Source organism: Rhineura floridana, chromosome 1 (assembly GCF_030035675.1).
Source record: "Rhineura floridana isolate rRhiFlo1 chromosome 1, rRhiFlo1.hap2, whole genome shotgun sequence".
Taxonomy (NCBI): domain Eukaryota; kingdom Metazoa; phylum Chordata; class Lepidosauria; order Squamata; family Rhineuridae; genus Rhineura; species Rhineura floridana.
Window position 1 is genome coordinate 591,637 of NC_084480.1, and position 25,882 is coordinate 617,518.

The 25,882-nt window shown below is 54.6% G+C and overlaps 2 protein-coding genes across 2 annotated transcripts in view; one reads left to right on the forward strand and one right to left on the reverse strand.

Moving 5' to 3' along the window:
- Positions 1-24,871, reverse strand: GBA2 (glucosylceramidase beta 2). Its single transcript, XM_061612558.1, has 17 exons — positions 24,287-24,871; positions 22,406-22,497; positions 21,993-22,108; positions 21,503-21,721; positions 16,195-16,434; positions 14,184-14,289; positions 13,940-14,093; positions 5,924-6,049; positions 5,104-5,279; positions 4,906-5,010; positions 4,310-4,417; positions 3,430-3,581; positions 3,233-3,339; positions 1,406-1,548; positions 1,153-1,268; positions 780-971; positions 1-689 (listed from the first exon to the last, which is right to left on the reverse strand). The coding sequence occupies exons 1-17, from the start codon at positions 24,583-24,585 to the stop codon at positions 465-467; spliced, it is 2,676 nt and encodes an 891-aa protein (XP_061468542.1). The 5' UTR covers positions 24,586-24,871; the 3' UTR covers positions 1-464.
- The window catches only part of RGP1 (RGP1 homolog, RAB6A GEF complex partner 1), a 16,099-nt gene continuing 13,759 nt past the window's right edge, over positions 23,543-25,882 (forward strand). The window contains exon 1 of the mRNA XM_061612572.1: positions 23,543-25,165. Within this exon, the coding sequence (XP_061468556.1) occupies positions 24,696-25,165 (470 nt within the window). The 5' untranslated portion in view covers positions 23,543-24,695. The remainder of the gene's footprint in view (positions 25,166-25,882) is intronic.

A 25,882-nucleotide genomic window follows, 5' to 3' on the forward strand; every position in this document is an offset into this window, starting at 1 on the left:
AATAACAGTTTATTTTAAATTAAAATTATTCAGCATCTGGATAATTTTCAGATTATGTATAACCCAGATTGTGTACAGCTTGATTGTGTGCAAATCAATTGTGGGAGAGTGAAAGGGGGGGAACTGTGTCTTCAGGGGCCCCAGGGGCCCCCCGCCCTTTGGGGAAAAAAGAGCACTGTGCTCCTCTCAGGTGAGGTGTGGGAGGAACATCTGCCACTGACCCCAAATGGAGAGGGCAGGCAGAAGGGGAGGGAGAGATCCTTCATATGCAGCATGCAGCAACAGACCCCCTGAGGAGCACCTCAACCAGCAGCCCCCCCCATGCTTAGTGACCCAAAGAGGAGGCTGATGCAGCACCTGCAGCCCACACACCCAGCCAGCTATGGAACCCATGTCTCCCACAGATGAAGGGAGGGAGGAAGGCAGCGGCAGCTCCCCCCACTGAGGCTGTCATTCCCAGCAGCTCAAGGGCCGAGGCCACTGGTGGCAGGGGCGGTGGGGGGCATCTGCGCAGCCCTGCGCTGCAGGGCCAGCTGCATGCTCCAGATGCTGAGTGGGCGCATGTAGGCCAGCGAGCGGTAGAGCCTCCTCTGGCAGTAGGCCTCAGGCGTCTGGAAGGCCATGCCCAGGCGCTCCCACACGGTCCGGTAGCAGCCCTCAGCGGTGCGGAAGCCCTCCTGGACCAGCCCCTGGGAGGGAGGGAGGACAGAATCAGCCCTGGCCAGCCCACCTCTGCCCACCTGGCTCGCAAGCCCTTGCGCAAAGGGTCTCCCCCATACCTCCTGGATCATGGTGGCCGCGAGAGCATACACCACGCCGACCCACACTTCATCCGACTGGACGCTGGAGGTGTCTGGCACTCCACTGGGGCGCATGCCATTGACGGCCCCCATCGTCCCTTCAGAGAACCCCATCACGTTCAGCTCAAAGATGGTCTTCAAAGCACTCCGCACGTGGCTCTGTGGGAAAATCTGCAAAGACAGAGGGAGGGAGGGAGGGAGCATGGCCTGCTCTGGGCTGCGAATGACTCCAGCCTGCTGGAGCCACGTTGCCCCTGCTTGATCCTCTGGCAACCAGCGGCTGCCTCCCCCACTGAGGGCTTCCAGTCCACCCTGGGCCCACCCCTCCCTTCCGGCTGGAGGGATTCCTCACCTCAGACTTGCCCTCTCCCAGGCCGCAGGCCCGGAGGAACCACTGCCCGGCCAACTGGTCCGACATGATGCTGTTGGAGGAGAGGCTCTGGCTGCTGTCGTAGTTGTAGTATTTCCCTAGAGAGGAGGAAAGAAGGTGAAGAGAGCCACTTTCGTCTTGGCATAAGGCTCCTGCACACATCCATGTCCCCCCCCCCCGCAACCCCTGGGAGGAGGCAGGGAGGCTGGCAGGCAGCTGCCCTGCAGAGACATACCATTCCAGAGCCGCTTCTCAAATGCCACCGTGCCCTTTGCCAGGAGGGCCGAGTGTTTCTGCAGGGCTTCGCCCTCATCCAGGACCTCCGCCATTCTGCACATCATGCAGAGGGCTGCCAGCCACAGGCTGCCACAGTAGGCACTGCCAAAGCAAAGGAGGAGGAGGTTGGCCCTGGCAGAGCGGCAGACAGCTCACAGCCCCTTGAGAATGGCAGGCAGGAATTGCGGGATGCCTTTCTAGATGGCAAAGGCAGGCCCGTGCGTGGGCCAGGGAGACCAGACAGCAGCTCTGGGGCTTCAGGGTCCTTAGAAACTAGAGATGCCACCCTCCTGAGCCATAGTTTGGGAGGGCTTGTGAAGGGGCAAGTGGGGGCCCCTGCAGAAGACAAAGGCCAGCAGGATGGAGCTGAGGAGCGGCCCATCGCTCAGGCTCCACAGCCCACAAGCCTTTTGTTGCGCCCAGCATGAGAAATGCACTCCAGGTGCACATTTCCCCCAGAGGCTGGCTTCTCCCTGCCCTCTGGGTGCTCTGGGGTGCTCCCTCCGGCCTCAGAGCAGCCCCGTAACATGTCTCTATTCAAGGCAGGAAAGCAGGCGGCCGGCATGTGTGTGTGCACAAGCAACAGCCTCAGCTCCTCATTTTTAACTCTGTGGCCTGGCCCCACCACCCCACCCTGGCCCAAGGGTGCCTGGAGAAGACTGTGCATCTGTCCCTCATCCAATCAAGGGGAAGGACAGAGCGGGGAGGGGAGGGGAGATGTGCCGCAGAAGGTATGCAACCCTCCAGAAACCAGGCTGTGTGCAAGAGCCTCCCTGGCACGGCGCAGCAGCAGCAGCTCTTACTGGGCAAGGTGGGAGGGGGTGGCAGGTCTCTGTCTGGAGCGCTCAGCACAAGGGGCAGCAGGATGGCCTCTGCTGGGGGCAGCAGGCAACCTCCGAGAGGGCCTTCCATACTGGAGAGGCAGCCCTGTGAAAAGGCCCCCTGCCCTGGAGGCGAAGGGAAGGGGGGGAGGGAAGGGAGCCATGCACAGAGACAGGCCAGCAACACCCCCTCCCTCCCTCCCTCGGACTGATCGCCACCTACAGGCCAAAGCCATGAACTGCAGCTCAGGCTCTCTCGCGCCACCCGCCAGTGTGTGAAAGGGAGGGGAAGGGGCTTGGAGGTTGCAGCCCACCCCTCCTTTCTCCTCTTCCTCAAGAAAAGGCTGCAGCCCTGAGCATGGCCACTCAGTGGAGGGCAGGACGCAGGCAGAAGTCATCCTGGGCAGGGGCAGGAGGAGGGACCCAGCTGGCCCACCCCCTCGGGGAGCTTGCCTGGGTCTCTGGGCAAGGCCCTCCACGCCCCAGGAAGGGCCGCCCAACACACCAGGGTGCCCTCCTTGGTCCAGGCCAGGGATGGGGAGCCTGTAGCACCCCCCAAACGCTGGAGGGCAGTGGCTATCAGGGGCCCAGCCATCTGCACACAGTGCAGGCCAGCAACATCTGGAGGGCCACTGGCTCCTGATCACTGCGCTGAGTGGCTGGGCCAAGGCCCGGAGATTCACCTCTGGGTGCCCTCAACAGCTCCACTGGCCACGCTACTTGCTGCTGCTGCCACCATGGTGGCCTCCCCCTCAACCTGGGGCTGTTTCAGCAGAAGGAGCCCCCTTTGAAATGCAGAGCGTCCCCTGGGAATGGAGCCCCCCAAATGGCCTGCTGGGCATGAGAGAGCACCAAGGTGGCCCCTCGGGGCCTGCCCAAAGGTTTGCTTTGCTGCTGTGGGTGCAGCAGAGCCACAAGTGGGGCAGAAAAGAGTGCCAGCCACAGCTCAGGACCCCTCTGCTCACCTGGCCCCCGTCACCACCCAAGCGTCATAGGTCTGGTCAGCAAAGCCAGAGTTCTCAATGAGGCCGTCCCCGTCCACGTCAAACTTCAGCTCAGAGTCCATCACGGCCTGCAGAAGGCAGAAGAGGCGGAGGGCTGCAGGCGGGCCGCATGGCCAGCCTGAGCTCTTCACCTGCCCCCTCCTCCGCCCCGCCTGTACCTTGCAGACAGGCCACATGTCCCTCAGGTAGGCAGAGTCCCCCATGAGGTAGTAATCCCGATACACCTGCAGCACAAACTTCAGATTCAAGTCTTTCCAGCTGGCTGTGTCGTGGATCAAGTAGGCATTGACTCGTTGCCAGGGCTCATCATCTAGCCAGAGAGGGAAAGGGAGGAGGAGCAGGGCACAGAGTTAGGCCCAGGGGAATCCCCTTGCGCCCCCCCCCCCCACTGCCAGGGCCTCTCCCCACCTTGGCAATGCTACAGAGCCTGCACTCGGCAGTCTGGGCACGCATCTGAGCAGGAAAAGTGCAAGCATGAAACTGTTGCAACATCTCCAAGCATCTCTTGCAGCCACTGTATAGAGGGAGGGTTAAACCCAGTGTGGCGTAGTGGTTAAGGTGCTGGACTACGACCTGGGAGACCAGGGTTCAAATCCCCACACAGCCATGAAGCTCACTGGGTGACCTCGGGCCAGTCACTGCCTCTCAGCCTCAGAGGAAGGCAATTGCAGACCCCCTCTGAATACCGCTTACCAGGAACCCCTATTCATAGGGTCGCCATTACTTTTGCCTAAAGTAGAGCCTCAACTGAGTCCCCAACTGGAAGGCTGGTCATGTAATATGAAGGCCATAATCCTGCAAAGAAGCAGCGACTCAAGAGGAGCATTTCCTGCTTCAGTCATGGGACGAAGCCATGCAGGACTGCCAAGCATCTGTCCTGCTGTTCAAAGAACCATCCAGGCGTGGCAACAGCAGTGAGGTGCAGCCACACGGAAGGCGGCGCGTGCACAGAGAGTGCACCACCCTTTGCCCTGTAGGCAGCAAGGGCACTGCAACAGCCAGGACTCTCCTGGACCCAGGCAGAAGGTGGCGCCTTACCAGGCTCTCCAATGTCATGAGGCACCACGTTGCACAGCTTCACCTGGGCCGTCTGCCCACTCATCAGGTACAGGCGCAGCCGCGTGTCCTCAGTCAGCACGGCAGCGGCTGCAGGAGGCAAGAGGGAGGCGGTCAGAGGCTTTACCCTGGAAAGCCACCAAGACCCTTGCCCTCTCTGCCTGCAAGGGGCGCCCAGGGAAGGCAACCCTCCAATGCCACGGGGCAACCCAAGGGGCAGGACCCCCGGAGCACGCCACTCCACAGAACCCAGAGTAGGTTTTGTGGAATTGTTCTAAGCTCCCAGTCCGGACTGGAAACAGGCAAGGGGACACCCAAGGCTCACGCAAGACCAGAAGCCCAGCAGAGGGGATGAGGCGGCAGGGCGAGGCAGGGTGCGCCAACTCCCTCCCTGCTCAGGGTGGCCTTTGCCTTCCCACGAAGTAAAAAGTGGCTTAAGAGGCAAGATTCAGGGGGGCAAATGACCATCCTGAGTCAGGGCTCCCTCCCCGGCCAAAGGAGAGCGGCAGGATGGAGGCTTCCGGCAGAGGCAGCATGAGCCCACAGGAGGAGCCTGGCAAGGCGCCTCGCTCACCCACCCATGTCGTACTGCAGGCTGAGCTCCAGCTTGGGCCACAGCATGGCGAGCGCAAAGGAGGCGTAGAAGTGGACGTCGTAGGTGTTGTACATGCGGTACTCCTGGCCTGGAAGCAGCCGAGGGAAGGCGGTTAGTGGGCAGGCGGGGCACCAGCGGAGCCCCCACCCCAAGGAGGCCCGTGAGCGCAGGAGGGACTCACCTTCCAGGTAGGCAAACCTCCCGTACTCCTGCAGCACCGGAAGGAGCCCAGAGAGGCCCAGGGAGGCCCCCAGGGAGGCCGCGTCTTCGGGCAGCAGCTCCACCCACACCGTCCCTCCGTCGGCCAGGAAATACAGCTCATTGAAGAGGGCCGACTTGTACCAAGGGGGCAGGTCACTGCAGGGGGCAGAAAAGGGAGGCACTTGGATGCTGACCCCCCAAAGCAGCCCAGCTTGCCACCCACCTGACCTCCCCTCAGAAGGGAGGACTCTGGCTCACATCTGGGAAGGGAAGGGCTGCCCCACGGGGCCACTCAAGCAGGCTTGCAGACACCCACTCGCCTGGCTGCAAGCAAATATGGAAGCTTAACTAGCCTAGGTCCTTCCCCTCCCTCCCCCTTCCGGATGCATGAGCAGGCAGGGCAGGAGAAATTCCTATGGGTCAGTCCCACTGATGGAACTTAATTCTCCTCTGTGGTGCCCAGGAATACTAACAGATGCCAGGAGGCGGCAACAGGAAGACATCTCTTGTTGCCTTTTAACAATTTGCACCCCCCTTTTCTCTCCCTAGAGCAACCCACAAATGGGCTCCACCCCACCTGGCCAGAGTAGGCAGCGTTAGCCCACAGTGGCACTAGTCACTCCAGCTGCTGACCCTTCAGGGACCAGGAGGTGGGGGGGCGGGGGAGAGAGAGAGGCGGTAAGAAGCAAAGGACAACGCAGGTTCCTCTGCCCCCCCTCCCAAAGCAGATGGCCCCGCCAAGGCTCCCCAGTCAGTGCCAGTGGCCCTCTCCCACCCAACAGGACCAGGCAAGGGCATACCTGTTCTCCAGGATGGGGCCCTGCCAGGCCTCAATCTTCTCCTCCCACTCTTTGTAGTGAGACAGCGTGTACTGGGAGAGGGCAGGGCAGGCGTCCCCCTCCTTGCCAAAGAAGCGTGTGTAACGCCTGTGGACGGCAGAAGACAGGCAGACAGATCAGACGGCAAAGCTCACGCCTCCTCAGACACAACAGGCATTTGCCCGCTTCTGGCCTTGGCACAGGCTGATCCCGGCGAGCTGGAATGGTCTGTGCCCTCCTACAAAAGCCCGATGATGCTGGTCGTCCCGTACCCTTCCCCAAAACTCAGAAGGACCCGGTCCAGGCAGCTGCAGCAATGAAGTGAGCAGGCACCCTCGCTGCCCCTCGGTGGGGAGAGCTGCAGGCGTCCTTGCCAGCATTTGGGGGCGCAGCTGTCCATGTGCCCATCTACGGCAGGTGGTGCCCTCTGCAGAGCCAGGAGGTGGCAGACGGTGTGAAGGACCGTCCAGGCTCTGCATGGACATGATGGCCTCAGATGCTTCCAGAGCAGGAAGAGCAACCAGCTGAACTTTAGTCCAGGAGAACAAAACATTTATCAAAACAGCAACAAGATGGCTGGGCACACCCTGGCAGAGAAGGCATTCAGCTGTCATGCCTGGCCATCCAAGTCATTTGGATTTACATCCCTCCCTATCTCAAGGTGGTTAATGGCACAATCCCCTCAGCAGATCTTTCTCACATGTAGAACCTGTCGGGCCACAGCATGGAGAAATTCATCAGAAGAGCTTTTGAACTGAATGCTAACGGGGAGGGAGACGCAAACCTGGTGGTGATGACTAACCAAGGCTTGTGCACAGTAAGAGGAACTGAGGGAATGGCTGTAATGGGGCCCAGTAATAGTCTTCATTACAAGATCTGAACAGGGTGGTTCATGACGATGCTATTGGAGGCCACTGATTCATAGGGTTGCCATAAGTCGCAGTCGATTTGAAGACACATAACAACAACAGTCTTCATAAAAATGCAGGAGAAGCCAGGCCGTAAATCACATGATCTTCAAATAATTGAAACTTGGTGATGACTCCCATGACTGGAATACAGCAATTGAAGGATATAACTTGTTCAAAAAGAACAGAAGGAACAGAAAGGGAGGCGGAGTCGCACTATATGTTAAAAACATATACCCCTGCACAGAAATACAGGAGGATGAGCTTAGTAGCTCCACCAAGAGTATCTGGATTAAAATTAAATGGGGCAAGGAATAAAAGGAACATGGAGGTTGGAGTCTACTATCGACCACCCAATAAAGAAGACGAGGATGAAAATTGAAAAGCAAATTGTCAAAGTTTCAAGGAGGCATGATGTAATAGTAATGGGGGATTTCAATTGCTCTGACATCTGTTGAGAGAAAATTCTGCCAAGCACAGCTCCTCCAAGGAATTCCTGACGTGTTGGAGATAACTTTATCCTACAGAAAGTGGAAGAAGAAACTAGAACATTGGCTATCCTTGATTTGATTCTAACCAATAGAGATGACTAGGTGGATGAAGTGGCAGTTACAGGAACTCTGGGGGAAAGTGACCACACCATACTTGAGTTCTTGATCTTAAAGGAAGCAAAAGCTGAGGGTAGCCATATGCGTACCCTGGACTTCAGGAAAGCCGATCTTCATAAACTCTGAACAACGATAAGTAAGGTTCCATGGCAAGCAACCCAAATGAGAAAAGGAGCCCAACATGGGTGGGAGTTTCTAAAAAAAGGAAATTCTAAAGGCACAATTGCAAATACTTCCAACAAGAAAAAATATGGAAGACAACAGAAGAAGCCAATGTGGCTTCACAGAAAGCTTAGAGACGACCTGAAAACAAAAAAGGACACATACAGGAAGTGGAAGGAAGGCCAGGCCACAAAGGAAGAGTACAGGCAGGTATGACGGAATTGCTGGGATGGTGTCAGGAAGGCTAAAGCTGAGAATGAGCTGAGGCTAGCGAGGGATGCTAAAAGCAACAAAAAAGCTTTCTTCAGGTATGTCCACAGTAAAAGACAGAGAAAAGAAACGGTGGTACAACTATTCAGTGAGGATGGCAAAATGATAACAAAGAAAAGGCAGACGTGCTCATAGAATCACAGAATAGCAGAGTTGGAAGGGGTGTATAAGGCCATCAAGTCCAACCCCTTGCTCAGTAAAGGAATCCTACTTTGTCTCATTCGTCTCCCCAAAGAGGGTCTCCTGGCAAACAGGAAGTACAAGTTGAAGGGGCAGTATTGCAACTTGAAGTTGATAGACAAATGATCAAAGAATACCTTAAATGCTTTGAACAAGTTCAAATCTCCAGGCCCCAATGAACTTCATCCTACAGTATTAAAGGAACTGGCTGAAGAACTCTCAGAACCGCTGTCTATTACCTTTGTGAAACTGTGGAGGATGGGTAAAGTGCCAGATGACTGGAGGAGAGCTAATGTTGTCCGTATCTTCAAAAAGGGCAAAAGGAAGAACCGGGGAACTACAGACCAGTCAGCCTGACATCAATCCCTGGGAAAATTCTGGAGCAGATTATAAAACACCTTCAAAACAATACAGGGGTTACTAGAAGCCAACATGGATTTATCAAGAACAAATCCTGCCACACTAATCTTATCTCATTTTTTCCCCCCAAAGAATCCTAGGAAGTGTAATTTGTGAAGGGTACTGAGAGCTCCATGGCCAGAGTGGTTTAACTGTCAGCCCCTCTCTTCCCAGAGGATTTTGGGGATTGTAGCTCTGTGAGGGGAATTACCACTCTCAGCACCCTTCACACACTACACTTCCCAGGATTCTTTGGGGGAAGCCATGACTGTCTAAAGTGGAATAAATGTCTGGCATGGGTGTGATCCCGATTAGCCAAGCCAAACAGCCGTTAGTCTGACAATTGGTTCTTACAGAGCATGCCTGTGCTATCATAGACTCCAATGTTAATTTTCTTAAATTAATTAAAAATCAACCATGTATTTTTAAAAACCTTTTCAACTGCAGAAGATGAAGGTCAGAGTATCGGGCAAGGTCAATAATAGGATTACAGGTACTCTGTGAACATGGCTGATTTTTAATTAAGTTCAACTAATTATGAGACCACTGACAGAAAAAAGTCCAACAGGGGTCTGGATTTTTTTATTCTTGTTTAGACTTTGAACTCTGGATTCTATGAGTGTTTTGTGCATCACCATGAAAACTTAAAGAACTGTTAAGCAAGCATTTCTGAGTTCAGGACTATAAGTTTTGTAAGATTTTGTTTTGAAATGAGCTTATGGAAAGCAGCGTAAAGGCATGGGGGTATTTTAACATGGCAGAATGCTAAAATTCCATGCTGGCTATAGCATATAGCCATTCTTGTGGCTGTATAAGTAATGACTTGGATAAGGAAGTGCAGGGAATGCTTATCAAATTTGCACATGATACAGAATTGGGAGGAATAGCTAATACCCTGGAAGAGAAAAACAAAATTCAAAGTGATCTTGATTGGCTGGAGCATTGGGCCGAAAACTACAGAATGAAATTTAACAGGGAAAAGTGCAAAGTTCTACACCTAGGAAAAAGAAACCAAATGCACAGTTATAAGATGGGGGATACTTGGCTCAGCAACACTACATGTGAGATGGATCTTGACATTGTTGTTGATCATAAGCTGAAGATGAGCCAACAGTGTGATGTGGCTGCAATAAGGGCACGTGTTATTTTAGGCTGCATTGTTTAGGCCTCATCTTGAGTTCTGTGTCCAGTTCTGGACACCACACTTTAAGAAGTATGCAGACAAACTGGAACAGGTTCAGAGGAGGGCAACAAAGATGATCAGGGAAATGGAAACAAAGCCCTGTGAGGAGAGACTGAAAGAACTGGGCATGTTTAGCCTGGAGAAGAAACCAGGAGATATGATAGCTCTCTTCGAGTATTTGAAAGGCTGTCACACAGAGGAAGGCCAAGATATCTTCTCGATCATCCCAGAGTGCAGGAAACAGAACAATGGGCTCAAGCTGCAGGAAGCCAGATTTCGACTGAACAGCAGGGAAAACTTCCTAGCTGTTAAGAGTGGCACAATGGAACCAATGAGTTAGGGAGGTAGTGGGCTACCCAAAACTGAAGGTATTTAAGAGGCAGCTGGACAGACACTGGTTGGGTATGCTTTAGTTCGGATTCCTGCATTGAGCAGCAGATTGTACTCAATGGTCTTATAAGCCCTTCGAACGCTATGATTCTATGATTCTATGATGTGCGTTGGGGCAAAAAGTGTTCACATAAAATCTGGGTGGGGGATGGTCATCTGAACTGGTGGTGATTGACAAGGAATGAGACCTTGAGGTCATAGTGGATAGCTTGACGAAGCTATTGACGCAGAGTGAAAAAGACAAATTCCATGTTAGGGATTGTTAGGAAAGGAATGGAAAATAAAATTGCCAATATCAAAATTAGGGAAAGGGCTGTAGCTCCAAGGTGGAGCATCTGCCTTGCATGAAGAAGGCCCCACGTTCAATCCCCAATGGCCTTTCTGGGTAGAGGTATGACAGCCTCCTGCCTGACACCCTGGAGAGCTGCTGCCGCCTGTGTTCCTATGCCATTATACATCAGCCAGACATTAGAGGTATGACATGACCTCATCTGGAACACTGTGCACAATTCTGGGCGCCTCACCTCAAAAGCATTTTGCAGAGCTGGAAAATGTTCAGAAAAGGGTAACCAAAATGTTCCAGGGGATGGAGGAACTTCCCTATGAGGAAAGCTGTATAGGAGAAAAGGCAAGTAAGAGGTGACATGACAGAAGTTTATGAAATTATGCTGGTGTAGAGGAAATGGACAGAAAAAAGTTTTTCTCCCCCTCTCATAATGTAGGAACTTGTGGACATCCAATGAAGCTGAATATTAGGGAGACTCAGGACTGACAAAAGAAAGTGCTTCACGCAGCACATAGTTAAGCTATGGAACTTGCTGCCACCAGAGAGAGTGATGGCCACCAACTTGGAGGGCTTTAAAAGAGGATGAGACAAATTCACGGAGGGCGAGGCAATCAGTGGCTGCTGGTCGTGATGGCCATGGTCTCCTCCCACTGAAAGAGGCAATATATCCCTGAATGCTGGCCCAGAGGGGCTCCCTTCGGCCTGATCCAGCAGGCTCCTCTTATGCCGAAGATAGGAAGGAAATAGCATGCTTGGGAAACAGCAGTCTTCTTCTTACAGAGTTCCGCAATGGGAAGCGCACAGGCTCAGAGCTCATCTCCAGGCTTTCTCTCTTTTTGGCCAAATCCGTCACCTCTTTGTTCAGTTCTCCACTCCCTTAGCACAGGTTGCTTTGAGGAACACAAGAGGTCTCATCACCCAGGAAAAGAGCTGGTTAGAATCCAGACTAAATCTGAACCTATTTCCTCATCCGCAGGTTACATATGCTGCAATTGGCATACTTCAGTTGGAAAGTATTATTGAAAATAAAAATGATCAAGCATATAGAAGAACAAGTCTGGCTGAGGAAAAATGAATATGGTTTCTGCAAAGATCGAGTCCTGTCTCACGAACCTTTTGGAGTTCCCTGAGACTGTCAACAAGCATCTGGATAAGGGTGACCTGGCAGACATTGCATACTTAGATTAAGAAAAAAAAACTTTGACAAAGCCCCTCACCAAAGGCTCCTGAGCAAGTGTAACATGGGATAAGAGGAGAAACTCCCTGGTGGATCAATGACTACTTAAGGAAAATGAAGCAGAGAGTAGGAATAAAATAACAGTATTCACTACAAAGGGAAGAATGAATGCAAGTATTCAAGATGATCAAAAACAAAAATGGATTGCATAGAGTTCCAAGAGGATCTTTCCAAACTGGATGAGCGGGCATTTAAATGGCAAATGTACTTCAATGCAAGTCTACAAGTGATGCTCATTGCCGGGGGTGGAGTGAGGAGGTGGGAATCTAACATATATATCGATGGGGTCTGAGTTGGTGGTGACTGACCCAGAATGAGACCATTGGGACCATGGCAGATCACTCACTGAAAACGCTGGCTAAGTGTGTAGCAGCTAGGAGAAGGGCAAGTTCCATGCTGAGGATCATTAGGAAAGGGGTTGAAAATAAAACTGCAAATATCACAATAGTGACCTGTGAGTCTCTGGCCTTCCTTGGAACAGTTGTGGCTGGAAAAGGTTCAGAAAAGGGCAAGCAACACAGGAAGCTGCCTAATACTGAGTCAGACCAATGGCCCATCTAGCTCAGTACTGTCCACTCTGACTGGCAGTGGCTCTCCAGGATTTTGGCGGAGGTCAGTCCCTGTCCTAGCTGGAGATGGCAGGAACTGAACCCGTGACCTTTTGCATGCACGAGGGATGCTCTCCCAATGAGCTCAGTCTTTCTCCAGTGACCAGGGGTTGGAGCAACTCTTTTATGAGGAATGGCTGCAACATTGGGGGCTTTTTAGTTTAGAAAAAAGAGACATGGCAGAGGTGGAGAAAATTATGGCAGAGGTGGAGAAAATTATGAATAATGTGGAGAAAATGGATAGAGAACCCATAGTACTAGAACCTAATGAGACCACCCAGGGAAGCTGACTGCTGAACAATTTCAGACGGGCAAAAGGAAATACTTCTTCACCAAGCACATAGTATTATGGAATCTGCTCTAATAAGATATAGTTATGGCCACCAACTTAAATGGGTTTAAAAGCCAGGGAGGATAAGTCTATCGTTGGCTACTAGTCATGATGGAACCTTGGTCCAGGGTCAGAGGCATCGCGCTGATTGGCAGGGTTTCTCAACGGTTCCAGGAAGGTCCTCTCCCAGCCCCACCAGGAGATGCCACTGGGGCTGAATACGAGACCTTCTGCAGGCTCTTCACTGAGGACCTCACGGCCACAGCACGGTCTCTTTCAGACAAAGCCCTGGGGCCAGCCTTGAAGCATGAAGCCTCAATGCACCTACACTCTCTCTTCTGCGTGTGGTCAGTGACCGGACAAAAGAGGCTGTAACAGACCCCTTCCTATCTGGAGTGGGAGCTCCCTTGCTCTGGCTGCTAGCGACATCATCCTGACGCAAAGCAAGGGCATCTGGGAGAAAGCAACCTGTCCAAGTGAGACTGTAAATGAAGACCCAGCTGCTAGGAGCCCAGCAAGGACCTCTGCCCTCCTCACGCTGCCCTCCTCAGTCCATTGGGTAGATCGGTTCCTCACCATCATCCCATTTAGGGGAAGGGGACGTAGCTCAGGGGCAGAGCGCCTGCCGTGCATGCAGAAGGCCCAGGATAAGCCCCTGGTGGCACCTCCTGCCCAAAACCCTGAGGAGCTGCTGCCAGTTGGTGTTGACAGTACTGACCTAGATGGACCAATGGTCTGACCTGTTTAAGGCAGCTTCCTAGTGATCCAGCCCAGCTCCTGTTTACAAAAAGGAAAAGGAAAAGGAGGGATGTGCAGCAGTTTGGGCCAAAGCCTGGATCCTGAGCTGATCTGGGATTCAGCCACAGCTGGTTGGGGCAGCCTGCATGCCTCTCCGAGTCCCCCTGCCCCCTCACCTGCATCCTTAATTAGAACACTACAAGGCCCCCAGATCCGTTCGGGGCCAAGACTAGATTGGATGAAAGCTGCTCCAAACTGTGGGCAAGGGTAGGGGAGGGAGGCACAGCAGTTTGGGGACCAAAAAGGAGGAGCTGCAACTTCATTCTCCGACAGCCACCTCTGCACATCCTGCGTGTGTATGCACGCCTGTACACCACCTGAACGCTTTGACACAGTCTGGCTGCGCAGAGGCCAGCATCCACAGCAAAGTGGGGCATGACCCAACCACCAAGGATGGAATCAGTCCCCAGGTCATCAGAGCTGAACCTTGAGACGGGCACCATTCCTTCCATGGCCTGACTCTGGCCCCAGACGGTCAACACAAGCCCAGTGCTGCCCCGAGCTGCCCCCTCCCCGCCCAAGCAGTAATCATGCCCAGCAGGCGGCAAGAAAGCCTAGGCCACGCTGAGCACACACACAGCACCTTCTTCCTGCAGGTGTGCACGCCTGGGGAGGGGAGCCGCAGGGCAGAAACCCACCTGAGGTGCCCCTTCTCTTTGGAGCCAAAATGGATGCAAGGCATGTCCCAGGCCAAGCCAAACTCCAGCACTGCGTGCCCGTGGGCTGGCACTCTGCAGGTGGCACACACAGCGGCCGCACATGCCTCCCCCTTCTCCGTAGGGGGGCTTTGACCTGCAAGACAGAGCGCCCCCCACTGGGTGTCAGGGACTCTGGCCTCTTGCGCCGTCCCTCAGCCCTGCCCTCCCACGGCCCAAGGCTCACCTGGTGGGGAATCCAGCTTGCCATCTGCCAGGAGGTCGCGCCACACTTCCTGCCCGGTGCCAGCAGGGTTGAATGTGGTGAGGTGGGTGACTGTTGTGCAGCCTGCCTGGAGAGGAGAGCAAAGGGAGGGAGGGAGAAATCCAGCTCCGTTTCTGCTGTCCGGGAGCAAACACAGAAGGCGGCCGGCAGAGGGAACGGCATCCCAGCAGGACTAGAAGCCAAAGCATCAGCTGTCAGCCAGAGGCGTGAAACAGGATGGCACGCGTGTGTCCTCCCCCCCCCCCACTCAGCCTGCGATGAGGACGAGGAGCAACAATGCCTGACTTGGAGGAGGCCGTCCAAACGGAATTCAAGCCCCACAAACAGCGACGCAATGGAGAGCAGGAATGGAGAAAAAGAGGGCCTGAAAAAGCCAAGGGCGTTGTTGCAGGACACGTTAAGCAGGACAACCAGGGAAGGCCGTGAGGAGCCACCAGAAGGGAGCGAGCCTAGAAGGGTCTCCAGACCAGCCTCTGGGTGTTTTGGACTACAGCTTGCATTAGCCCCAGCCAGCACGTCCGAAACATCTGGGAAAGGCTGCTCCAGACCTTTGGGTGTTAAAGGGGGCGAGGGGAGGAAGGCGCTAAGACAAGGTGGGCATGTCTGCAGCTAGGCCCGTTGTCCCGGAAAAAAGGGGGGTTGTGGTGAGAAAGAGGTTTCTCGGTTGTGAAGACGGGGGGGTGGGGGTGGCTTTAATGTTTGTGCTGTGGTGCTTGGCAGCCAAGGAAGGGATAAGACACCGGAAGAGTCCTGTGGCGGCGGCAGCAGCTGGACCAGGCTCAGGGGGGGCATCTAGGCCAGCCTCCTGTTCTCACAATGGCCGGCCGACATGCCCCAAAAGGAAGCCCCCGCGCAAGAGCACTCTCCCTGCATGCGCTTCCCAGCAACTGGTATTCAGAAGCCTCCTGCCTCCGTCGGTGCAAGGATAGCACAGCCATCGTGGCTTGCAAGTACTGACAGCCTTGCCCTCCATGAATTCTCACATCCTCCTGCAAAGCCATCAGAGTCGGCAGCCAACACTGCCGTTTGTGGGAGCAAAGTCCAGTTTAACTATGCAGTGTGAGAAAAAGCCTGCTCTTGTGTCTGTCCTGATACTTCACACATTCTGCATTTTCTAAAAGAGAAAGCAGGTCTGCGCACTGCTGGGAGTACGAAAGCAGGTGGGATGAAGGCTAAAAGCTGCCCCCCACCTAGTGGAGTCTGATGAACGCAGATCAACCCCTAGTTGTGCTGGCCTTTCCCTGAAGGAACACAGAGCTTGGGTGGGGTATCTCTGGCCACAGGGGGTCATGACTTGGCGTGCAAGGCCAGTTTCCCCAAGGCACACCCACCTGCCCTACACCTGATGTCATTTGTGGGACAGGTAAAGACAGCTCCCTGCGGAAACGGGGCCTGCAGGTGCTGCCCATCATCTGATTTCAAACCGCCTGCCCAACGGGAGTGGGAACAGCCCCCTTCCACGCCCTCGTGGCTTGCTGGAGAAGCCTGTCCATGGAGCCTCAGGTGGGAGACTCCAAGCATCTCCTACCTGCTGCGGCGGCCACTTTTGACCCAAGGGCATTTGAGACAGAAGAGGGGAAAGAAGCCAGTGGCCTTCTCTATGCCCAGAAACGGCTACTTCAGAGGCAGCTCGGAGCCATCGTGACCAGCAGTAGCCACCGATAGCCTGACTCTCCTTCATGAATTTGTCTAGCCTCTTTTTAAAGCTGTCCAAGGTGGTGTGGGACCATATTGTGGGAGCAAATTCCACAGTTTAACGATGTGCCTCTTTCCACCTGAGCAGAACCATCTCATCCTGAGGGAGCTGCCTCCTTGTCACACAACGTCCTCACCCCTTCCAGAGAGACCGGTCTCCCTCTTAACAGGTTGTCAGAGCTGCCTTTAAGCCCAGCCTTGCCACTCTCCGCTCACAGCACAGGCACCAGGCCTTGCATTAAGCGACAGTCCCCCAGGCCCACCACCCTCCTTGTACCTTCTCCAGGGCCGAGATGGCCAGAGTGTAGGGGTTCACAGGGGTGCAATGGTGCAGCATCACGCCACGGACACAGTGGCCTTCCTTCTCCAGACTGAAGGGCTCATTCCAGTGGCCCCCACTGCGGTCATCCTTGGATTCCATGCCGTTCCGGAAGGTGAACATGATGGAGACCTCCACGTCCTCAGGACTGTTACTCTCCACCTCCCAGAGAAAGACCCCCACAGGCAGGCTGGTGTCCTAGACGTACAGAAGGGGTTGGGGGTGGCAGTGAGGGGTTGGGGCTGCAGAAAGTAGCTTGGCACATGCCAGCACTTTATCATGTGAACAACGGGTCCCTTTTCAAGGATCAGCAAGTGCTGGGCACGCAGGTTGGAGGACTTTCCTCTTTCAGCAAGCCTTCTGAGTGGGGATTTTTATTCCAGGTGGCATCTGCATTGGACTTGAAACTGTTTGGTATATATGCAGTTGTTTCATATATATGTTTGTATAGTGAAACCTCTTTGAGATGCTGCATAGGAAGGGATCCATAAATGAAATAAATAATGATAAAACAGATCTGGATTCCTATCCCTCTACCATATGTTCATATTACAGGCCTGTGATCTCTTGGCATGGAGCTGCCCCCACTCTCAAACAAAGCCAGGAGTTTCTAGCTTGCCTGTCAGAAAAGATTTATAGGATGCTAAATTTGTCATTTTTGTCTTATTGCCTGTGTAAGACAACGTTTACTTTAGCTGTGGACACTGTTTGCTAGAGAGATTATTCTAGCAGTTCTTGCAGAAACTCTTGTTTTGAAGAGACGCTCAGAGCAGGTCAAAGGTTCTTTTGGAAAGGGCAACATGAAACTGAGCTAGTCTCCTAAAACTAGTATTTCAGGTACTTTAAGGCCAGTCCAATTAATGTGTCATGATGCTAGTCCACAGAAAGCATTGCTCCGGCTACAGCTTGTGCATTAAATGACTGTTTCCCAAACTGCTCCAAGAGAGACAGTCTACTAAAGAATATCTCTACTGGGTGAAAGGTTCTTTCACCTGGAGGCCTCTGGAGGCTGACAGAGGACCTTCCCTACATTAGCTAATAATTTGTTTCCCACAAGCTTGTTTATGGCATTTTACTATAGATCCTAAAGGCTGGTTCAGAAGTCCTGATTTGGAAGATAAGCTCATGCCATATCCATGAAAAAGTGTTGATTGTCTTTGTCTGCACACAACCCTTGTGGGATTAGCCAGTCGCCTTAATTATTATCTGTGTTTTAATTTTATTTTTAAATGGAGTTGTGTTGTTTTAAGATTGCACACCGCCTTGATTGTTTATGATATGACGGTATAGAAACACTTTTATAAAGAGCTTAAACAAACCCTCTGAACAGAACCACAATTTGTAAGAGGTGCCTGGATGGAACAGGCCACAGGGGGCCCATCTAGCCCCACATTCTGGTTCCCTCACTGGCCAGCCAAATGCCCCCATGGGGGAAAGCCCACCAGCAGGCCAAGAAGCCAACAGCCTCTCACACTTTTGGCCCCCACCAATTGGCTTCAGAGGCATTCTTGAGCCCTCACAGCTAGAAGCCATTGATAGAGAACTTCTCCATACACACCTCTGCTCCCATTTAAAGAAGCCATCTAAGCCATCACCAAAACTTGGGGCAGCAACTTCCTAAAATCATTGTGTCATCTGAGGTTTGTCTGTTTGCACTTCCAGAAGGCGGGTGGAGGGCTTTCGCTGCCTTGGGCCTCAGCCTGCAAGGGAAAGGCCACTGCTCTGAGAGGGGGCAAGTCTACGGCTCTTCTGGCAACGGCCACAGTGTAAATAACCCCCAAGAGGTAGTGACACCTCAGGTTTGGGGTGGTCAATAATATTATGTATTAATTGAATTTACTACCCACCCTTCACCCTGAGTCCCAGAGCAGGTTACAACATTTTAATATATATCATTGAAAACAATAACAACTTAAGATTCATAACATCAGAAAATAAAGTCCTAACAATATACATCTCAGGTGTCAAAGTCCAGGGTAAAGAGGTGCATCTTCAACATTCACTGAAAACTGTACAATGAAGTTGCCGGGTGCATGGGGGGGGGGAGTTCCACAACTGAGGGGCTGCCACAGAAAATGGCCTCTTCTTCCAGGCCGCCACCTGTGAGCTTCTCAGGGCTGTGGAACTCCCAACCCTTCCACCGATCTCAACTGCTGAGGAGGTCTGTAAGGAAGGAGGCCCTTTTTCAGATAGTTGTGGCCAAAGTCGTTTAAAGCCCTAAAAACTAGCATGAACACCTTGAAGTGGACCCGGAAATGACGTGGCAAACAGAAGTTTTAAAACAGGAGTTATTTGAGTTCTAAAGGGAACCTCAGCCAGTACCCTGGCCACTGCATTTTGGACCAGCTGAAGTTTCCAAGTTGTCTTCAAGGGCAGCCTTGAAGAGCATTGCAATAATGCAGTCTGGAAGTTACCAGAGCATGGAGTACTGTGGTGAAGCCATCTCTGTCCAAAAGGGGCCAAACCTGACAAACCAGCCAGAGCGGGAAAGAGCACTCCTGACCACTGGGGCCACCTCAGGCTCCAGTGACAACATTGCATCCAGGAGTGCCCCCAGGCTGTCGTTGTGCTCCTTCCAGGGGGTGCAACCCCATCCAGAGTAGGCTGTCTCCCCACCTCCCAGACATGAGAACTTGGGACATGTAATACCTCTGACTTTTCAGGATTCAACCTCAGTTCATTGGCCCACATCCAGCCCATTAGCACTTCTGAGCACCGGTTCAGCACCTCACCTCCTCTCCCGATTCAGTTAGAACAGAGAGGTAGAGCTGGGTGTCATCCGCATACTGATGGCACCTCACTCCAAATGTCCTGACGACGGCTCCCAAGGATTTCACATACATGTTAAACAGCATGGGAGACAAGATGGAACCCTGCAAAACATCACAGGACAGCTCCCCCAGTGCCAAACAGTAGACTCCCATAAGTACTTTCTGCAAGTGGTCTGGAGGTATGAGCACAGTGGCCCCAACCCCCACCTCCTTGAGGTGTTCCAGAAGGATACTGTGGTCAATAGTATCAAAAGCTACTGAGAGATCAGGGAGGACAAGCAGGGTCACATCCCCCCCTTTCCTGACAAATGCCATCAAGCAGGGTGACCACGGCAGTTTCAGTGCCAAGGCCAGATCTAAAGCCAGACTGAAATGGATCCAGATACCGAGACTCCTGACAAACATGACTAATGTAGAATATAGTGGGACTATTACTTCCCTCGACCTGGAAACTATAGCTCTGTTTATGCAGCCCAAAACCGTGTTTGCCTTTTTTGCCGCAGCATCACAATGCTGGGTCATGTTCAACTTGCAATCCACTACAATTCCAAGGTCCTTCTCACACGCACTACTGCTAAGCCGGGTATTTCCCATCCTGTACCCGTGCATTTTGTTTTTGTGGTCTAAATGCAGAATCTTGCATTTGTCTTTATTGAATGTCATTTTATTAATTTCAGCCCAATTTCCTAGTCTATCCAGGTCCCAGTTTCGTATCATCCGCAAACTTCATAAGGCTTCCCTCCACCCCGTCATCTAAGTCATTGATAAAAATGTTGAAGAGTATCGGTCCCAGGACAGAACCCTGTGGCACGCCACTCGAAACCTCCTTCCAGTCCGAAGCAAAGCCACCGATGACCACTCTTTGAGTACGGTTTTCCAACCAGTTGTGAATCCACCTGACAGTATTTCCATGTAGTCCGCATTGACCAGTTTGCTAATCAAAAGGTCGTGGGGGACTTTGTCAAACGCTTTGCTGAAATCTAGATAGATGACATCTACAGCATTTCCACCATCTACTAAGCTAGTGACCCGATCAAAAAAAGAGATAAGATTAGTTTGACAGGATTTTTTCTTGACAAACCCCTGCTGGCTCCTACTAATTACAGGATTGTCATCTAGATAGTTGCCAATGGACTCTTTTATTATCCGTTCTAATATCTAATACATACTAAAGAATGTAATGTTATACTTATAGCACTGAAAAGGTTTTGTGTCTGCAGTGCCATTTGTTATTGTTTTATTACTGCTGTTGTATTATTTTATTATGAAATTGTTTTTGTAATTGTTTGCTTTTGTTGGAAGCCACTTTGAGCACAATTTTAATTTTTGTAAGTTCTTTGAGTTCCATTTTTTGGGGGAAAGCAACTAATAAATATCATTAAAAATAATAATGGGCAAGGATCAAGGGAGCAAGCGGTCAAGTGGTCAGCTGCACTTCTCCAAGCAGCTTGTCCGCATCCTCAGCCCACAATAATCAAAACCAATCCAGTACAGATGGAACAGACAGCACTCAAGGTGTCTCCACTGGACTCGTTTTAACCATGATATCCAACTCTGTCCGAATCTGAGCAATTTTGTCCCTCAGAAATTTCTTACAGCAGGTCTCCGAGGGTGTCAGAGCACCACTCTCTTGGCCAGATGACAAAAGCACATTCACTACTCCAAACAGCTCTGCTGGACGGTTACTTTCAGATGCAATGATGGAGGAGGCTTTATTCACCACTGCCACATGGTAGGTGTGGTAGAGTTCAGTCAGGTTCTGACTGATATTTACACCACCTGTACTCTCACCATCAACCCTCCTGTTTCACTGCACACAGGTCACTGGAGCACCAAGGTGACCCAGGGGCTCCAACGCAACGGCACCCGGGAGCGAACATGTCGATGGCTGTACGCATCTCACCATTCCAAAGTGAGACAAGAGCCTCAGCAGGAGCACCAGCCACATCAGCTACAACCCCCCCCCCAAGCTTTCAGGAATCCATCAGATTCCATCAAATTCTGAGGGCGGACCATCTCAATGGCTCCCCCACCCCTGCAGAGAGGAGTAGTCACATTCGGTTGAAACCTCACCAGGAAATGGTCCATCCAGGATGACAGACCCACAGCAAGCCCTTCGATCACCCTGTATCACTAATCCGCTCTGTGGCAAAGACCAGACTGAAGGTGTGTCAGCCGCATGTGTTGGGCCACTGGTCTATTGAGACGGTCCCACGGTTGTCATGGCGGCTGAGATGGCCCATTTGAAATCATGCCGGCTCCAGGAGCTGCTCAGCTAGCAGCAACCTTCCTGTGCAACTAATTCCTCCAGACACAAGCTGTGAGCCTGCAGCGTCCCCCTTTCTCTGACCAAGGGCCAGTGTGCTAGCGGAGATACCCTCAAGCCCCCTCCGCCTCTCTTTCCTTGCAAGGGGCCAACCCAACCCTCTTCTCAGAGAAGGCTTGCCGGAACTGAGGCGCTTCAGACACCCGCAGAAGAGGCACGAGGGGCTCACCTGGTAATCGTGGGGGATGACGGGAGAGACCTGCCGACAGGTCAGCACCACGCCCTGCCCAGGCAGCTGGTAGACGGTCCAGGCCCGAGGGTAGAGCGCATGGTAGAAGGCGTAGTGGCCACAGAAGCCCCAGTTCCAGCCCTGCAGGGTGCTGGGCCTCTCCACAGACAGCACCTGCTGGTAAACGGTCTGGCCTTTCCTGCGCAGGCAGACGGTAAACTAGGTGGGGGGAAGCAAAGTGAGAGGCAGCCTGCCAATCTCTCTCCCCCCACCCCAGAGTGAAGCCACCGGCATCACAGGTGGCCTTCCCTGGGACGTGGGGCTGAGGCAAGTTTCCAGCTGGCCGAGCTCTCCTCCCCAAAGGTGGGGGCGTGGGCTCCTATCCCAAGCGGCAGAGCCTCCCAGAGACTCAGCTGGCTGTGTCAGCACTGCCACACTCCCAGAGGGGCCACGGCCCAGAGCAGAAGTCAGCTCACCCACTACTACACACCTGGTCAGCAACAACCGTCTTGTAGCGATAGAGCCCAGGATTCAGCTGCCATCGGCAGAAGTCTCCCCGCCAGCCTCGTGTGACACTTCCTCCCCCAAATCCACCCAACGGGCAACCTGTGGAGAAAACCCAGGAGAGCGCCCTGGTCAACACCACCCCTGCAGGAGAGATCCCTCGCTGTCGCCCTGCCAACCACCGGTCAGGACCCACGGCTTCAACTCCCCACACTGGTTCCTGTCCACCCACCCCCTGCCCCACATACAGCTCCCTTAGAGCCTCTAAGCCTTCAAAGAAAGGGAGCCTCGGTGACGCCCATGGCGAGCCAGTGGCCAAGAGAAGCCACAGCCCCCTGGGCCCCTCCTTCAATGCAGCCAGGAGCACCAACCCGCCCCGCCCTGCCCACGCCAGCTCACCATAGATCTGGCGCAAGGGCTGCGAGTTGAAGAGGTCTATGAAGGGGTACTTCTTTTCCACACGAGTCTTCCGGTACCACCACCTTAAGTACCTGAGCAGGGCACAGACAGACAGGCAAGCTGGAAGATTCAGGGCAGGCAAGAGAAGTCCTCCTTTGCGTTCGCTCCCACAAGACATGTCGGTGGCCACAAACTTGGATGGCTGTTGAAGGGGATTAGCCAAGTCCACAGAGGGATTTTGGTCACAATGGCCGTATCTGTCCTCCCCTGTCGGAGGCAGTACTGTACTCCTCTGGCATTGGGGGGGGGGAGGAGAGCTCTGTGCCACGCCAGACCCGCCTCTGGGCTGCCCATCAGGGCATCTGGTCGGCCCGTGGGAGGATTCTGGGCCAGGTGGGGCTTCTGACTGATCCAGAGGCCAGGTCAGGCTTATGCTTATTTATTTGCTTACCAAAATGTATGTACTGCTTGATTGTAGTAAAACCTCTGAGCGGTTTACAAAAGTGTACTTAAAGCTGCAGGTGAATGTGCCCCTTGGCAAAGGGGGGGGGAGGAAGAGGAGGAGTCAATGCACTTGCGTTAAGAACATAAGAAGAGCCTGCTGGATCAGGCCAGTGGCCCATCTAGTCCAGCCTCCTGTTCTCACAGTGGGCAACCAGATGCCTTGGGGAAGCCCGCAAGCAGGACCTGAGTGCCAGAAAGCTCTCCCCTCCTGAGGCTTCCGGCCTTGCCCTCCCTGCCTTGCTTCCAGAGCACCCCCAGCCCCAGCTTCTTGATCCTGACCGAGAGTTGCAAGAAGCAGCCAACTCGAGAGCCTGAATGGTGCCTAATGCTGCTCAGGTGAATTAGCGTCGTCCCCCCCCAGCAAGGCAGGTTTCGCCTGTGGCTTGAGCTCCTGACCGACCCACACCATGTGGCAGCCACCTGGAGTGAGGTCACTCTGCTTAGGGTCAAAATCCAAGCAGCCTCCAGGTCTCAGGGGCTCTCACTTCCGGCCAGTCCTCGGCCTGGCAGTGGGACGAACGGAACACCCCCCCTCCCTCCCTCCCTCGGGCAGCCTGGTCTCTGCACACCTCAAGAGTGTCTGGCTGTGCAGAAGGGAGGCCGGTCAGCCTGCCGAGGAAGCCTGCAGGCAGGCTCCAGGGACGCCTCCTGTCCCGTGCCACTCCCAGGCAGGGCGGGTGAAGCTGCAAAGCGTCGCCCAGAGGGAGCTGGAAAGAGTCCAGCTCGGATGCGGGCCGCCGGCGGGGGGGACGGAGGGCGAGGCGCTCCGCCAGCTGGGAGCCGCCTCCTCAGCAGCAGAGGGGCGAGGGCAGGCTCGCATCTCCGGCAAGGAAGGAAGGAAGGATGGATGGGGACCGGGCTCACGCCGCTTCCCGGGAGAACGAGAAGGGAGTGACGGGGGAACTGACAGCCTCTCCATCAAGGAAGCCCTGCGGCGGCGGCGGCAGCCTCGCGGCTCACCTTTGGTCGGGCGCGCCCTCGCGGGCCACGGTGCTTGGCACCAGGGAGTCCTCCTCGGGCGGCGGCCCGTTTTGCAGGGCGAGAACCCTTGCGGGAAAGGCGGTCTGCCCCTCCCCGCCTCTCCCCGTAGAGGAGCCCGAGGCTGACATCGCAAGCCACGGCGGGCGCACCCAGACATGGCCAGCGGGCAGCCTCCGCGCCCTCCTCCACCCGCCCTCCGAATACACACGCGTGGCGCCCTCCCAACTAACGGTGAAAAGCGGGACAGAAGGCGCGCGCGCGCGGACGCACCGCCACTCTACGCGCCTTTCCCGAGAAGGGATCTGGAAGCGCCAGAGGGTGCCACGTCGTCCTCCTTTTGCGCGGCGCTTCAGGGAAGGGAAGGTGAGCCCGTACCCCCCCCCCCGCCCGGCTGACCTGAGAGCGAGTCCGAGGTGCTTGAAGGCGTTGGAGGCGGAGACGTCGGAGGCCTGGTAGGGCTTCCTGAGCTCGGCGAAGCGGTGGGCCAGGCACAGCCGCCACCCCCACCGCGGAACCCGCCAGCCCGCCGCGGAGCCCTCGTAGCCGCGCATCAGGTCCTGCTCTCCGGAGGGAGGAGGAGGAGGAGGCGGGGGAGACGACGCATCTCGGAAGACCCCCGCCTCGCTGCTACTGCCGTCGCCGCCGCCCCTCATGCGGGCTTCGCTGGGGCCGCTGCTGCTCGCGGGAGTCGCCATGCAGGGCGGGGAGGGGGCGTCTTGCCTTGCCTTAGCCGACCTTTCGCCTTCTCCCTCCCTCCCCTCCCTCCTTGTCTGTGCCGCAGCAGCAGCACCGCGGCCCGGGCTTAATGTCAGCTCAGTACAACGTCAGCTCAGTACAGTCTCCCGCTCCCCCCTCCTCCCGTCTTTTGCCCGGCCTGCCTGGCCCGGCCCCCGTTGACAGCCGCAGCCTGGAGGAAGGGAGGAGCAGCGGGCGCCCCGCCCACGGAAGAGCTGCCAACGGACCAGCACCGGCGGGAGGGAAGGCGGAAAGAGCCGGACTTTTCCGAAGACGGAGGGCGGGAGGAGCTTGCAGTATCGGAAATACCCGGACTTCTCCGAGAGCGCGGTGGGCGGGGTTCTGGGTCGGCCCCCCCGAAGAGAAGGACGGCTTCTGTCGGCCTCCATCCCCCCTTCCTCCCCGCCTGGGTTCCCTCCTCGCCATGATCGAGGTGTCGGCGGCGCTGCTGCGCGGCGCGGTTTTCCTGGCCGGGGAGGTGCTCGAGTGTCTCGTCACTCTCCGCAACCCGCTCCCTCCCGACGCCACATCCGCCTCCAGGTAGGCACGCGCAGGGCGGTCAGGCAGACGTCCGTCCGGGGACACCCCTGCTGGCCCTCCCCAGAGCGGCGCGGCCGGGCGAGCAGTTCAGCACTGCCCCCTCCCTCCGGATCGAAGCCAAAGGGGGACGATATCGCCAGCCTGCTAGCGGGGAGGCGCCTGCCCGCCCTGGAAGGATGCTCTGCGGAGCGGCCCGGGAAGAGCTCGGGAGGAGGCGGGTGCCGGGAGGGGAACACGGCGGACGGATGGACGGCTGGCTGGCTGGGCGGGGGAGAGAGCCCTGGCCGTGATGCCTCTGCCCGTGCGTCCGACGAGAGCTCGCCAGGCAGCCGGGAGGGGCCGTTGCTCCCGTGCACGGACGCCGGCGGGGTTAGGGGCAGGTCTCAGCCGTCTTTCTTAAGTTCCTAGTCCTTGTGAACCCGAGACGGGCGACGAAGATGAAAGATTACCCTCCGCCTGCCTTAAGAACATAAGAAGAGCCTGCTGGATCAGGCCAGTGGCCCATCTAGTCCAGCATCCTCTTCTCACAGTGGCCAACCAGGTGCCTGGGGGAGCCCGCAAGCAGGACCCGAGTGCAAGAACACTCTCCCCTCCTGAGGCTTCCGGCAACTGGTGTTCAGAAGCATGCTGCCTCTGACTAGGGTGGCACAGCACAGCCATCACGGCTAGTAGCCATTGATAGCCCTGTCCTCCATGAATTGGTCTAATCTTCTTTTA

Excerpts from the sequence above, each read along its gene's own strand:
- GBA2 (XM_061612558.1), bottom strand. The coding sequence starts at position 24,585 with ATGGCGACTCCCGCGAGCAGCAGCGGCCCCAGCGAAGCCCGCATGAGG. Across the intron at positions 1,549-3,232 it reads TGGGTGGTGACGGGGGCCAG|TGCCTACTGTGGCAGCCTGT; the intron begins GTGAGCAGAGGG and ends TTGCTTTGGCAG. Across the intron at positions 1,269-1,405 it reads TGAGAAGCGGCTCTGGAATG|GGAAATACTACAACTACGAC; the intron begins GTATGTCTCTGC and ends CCTCCTCTCTAG.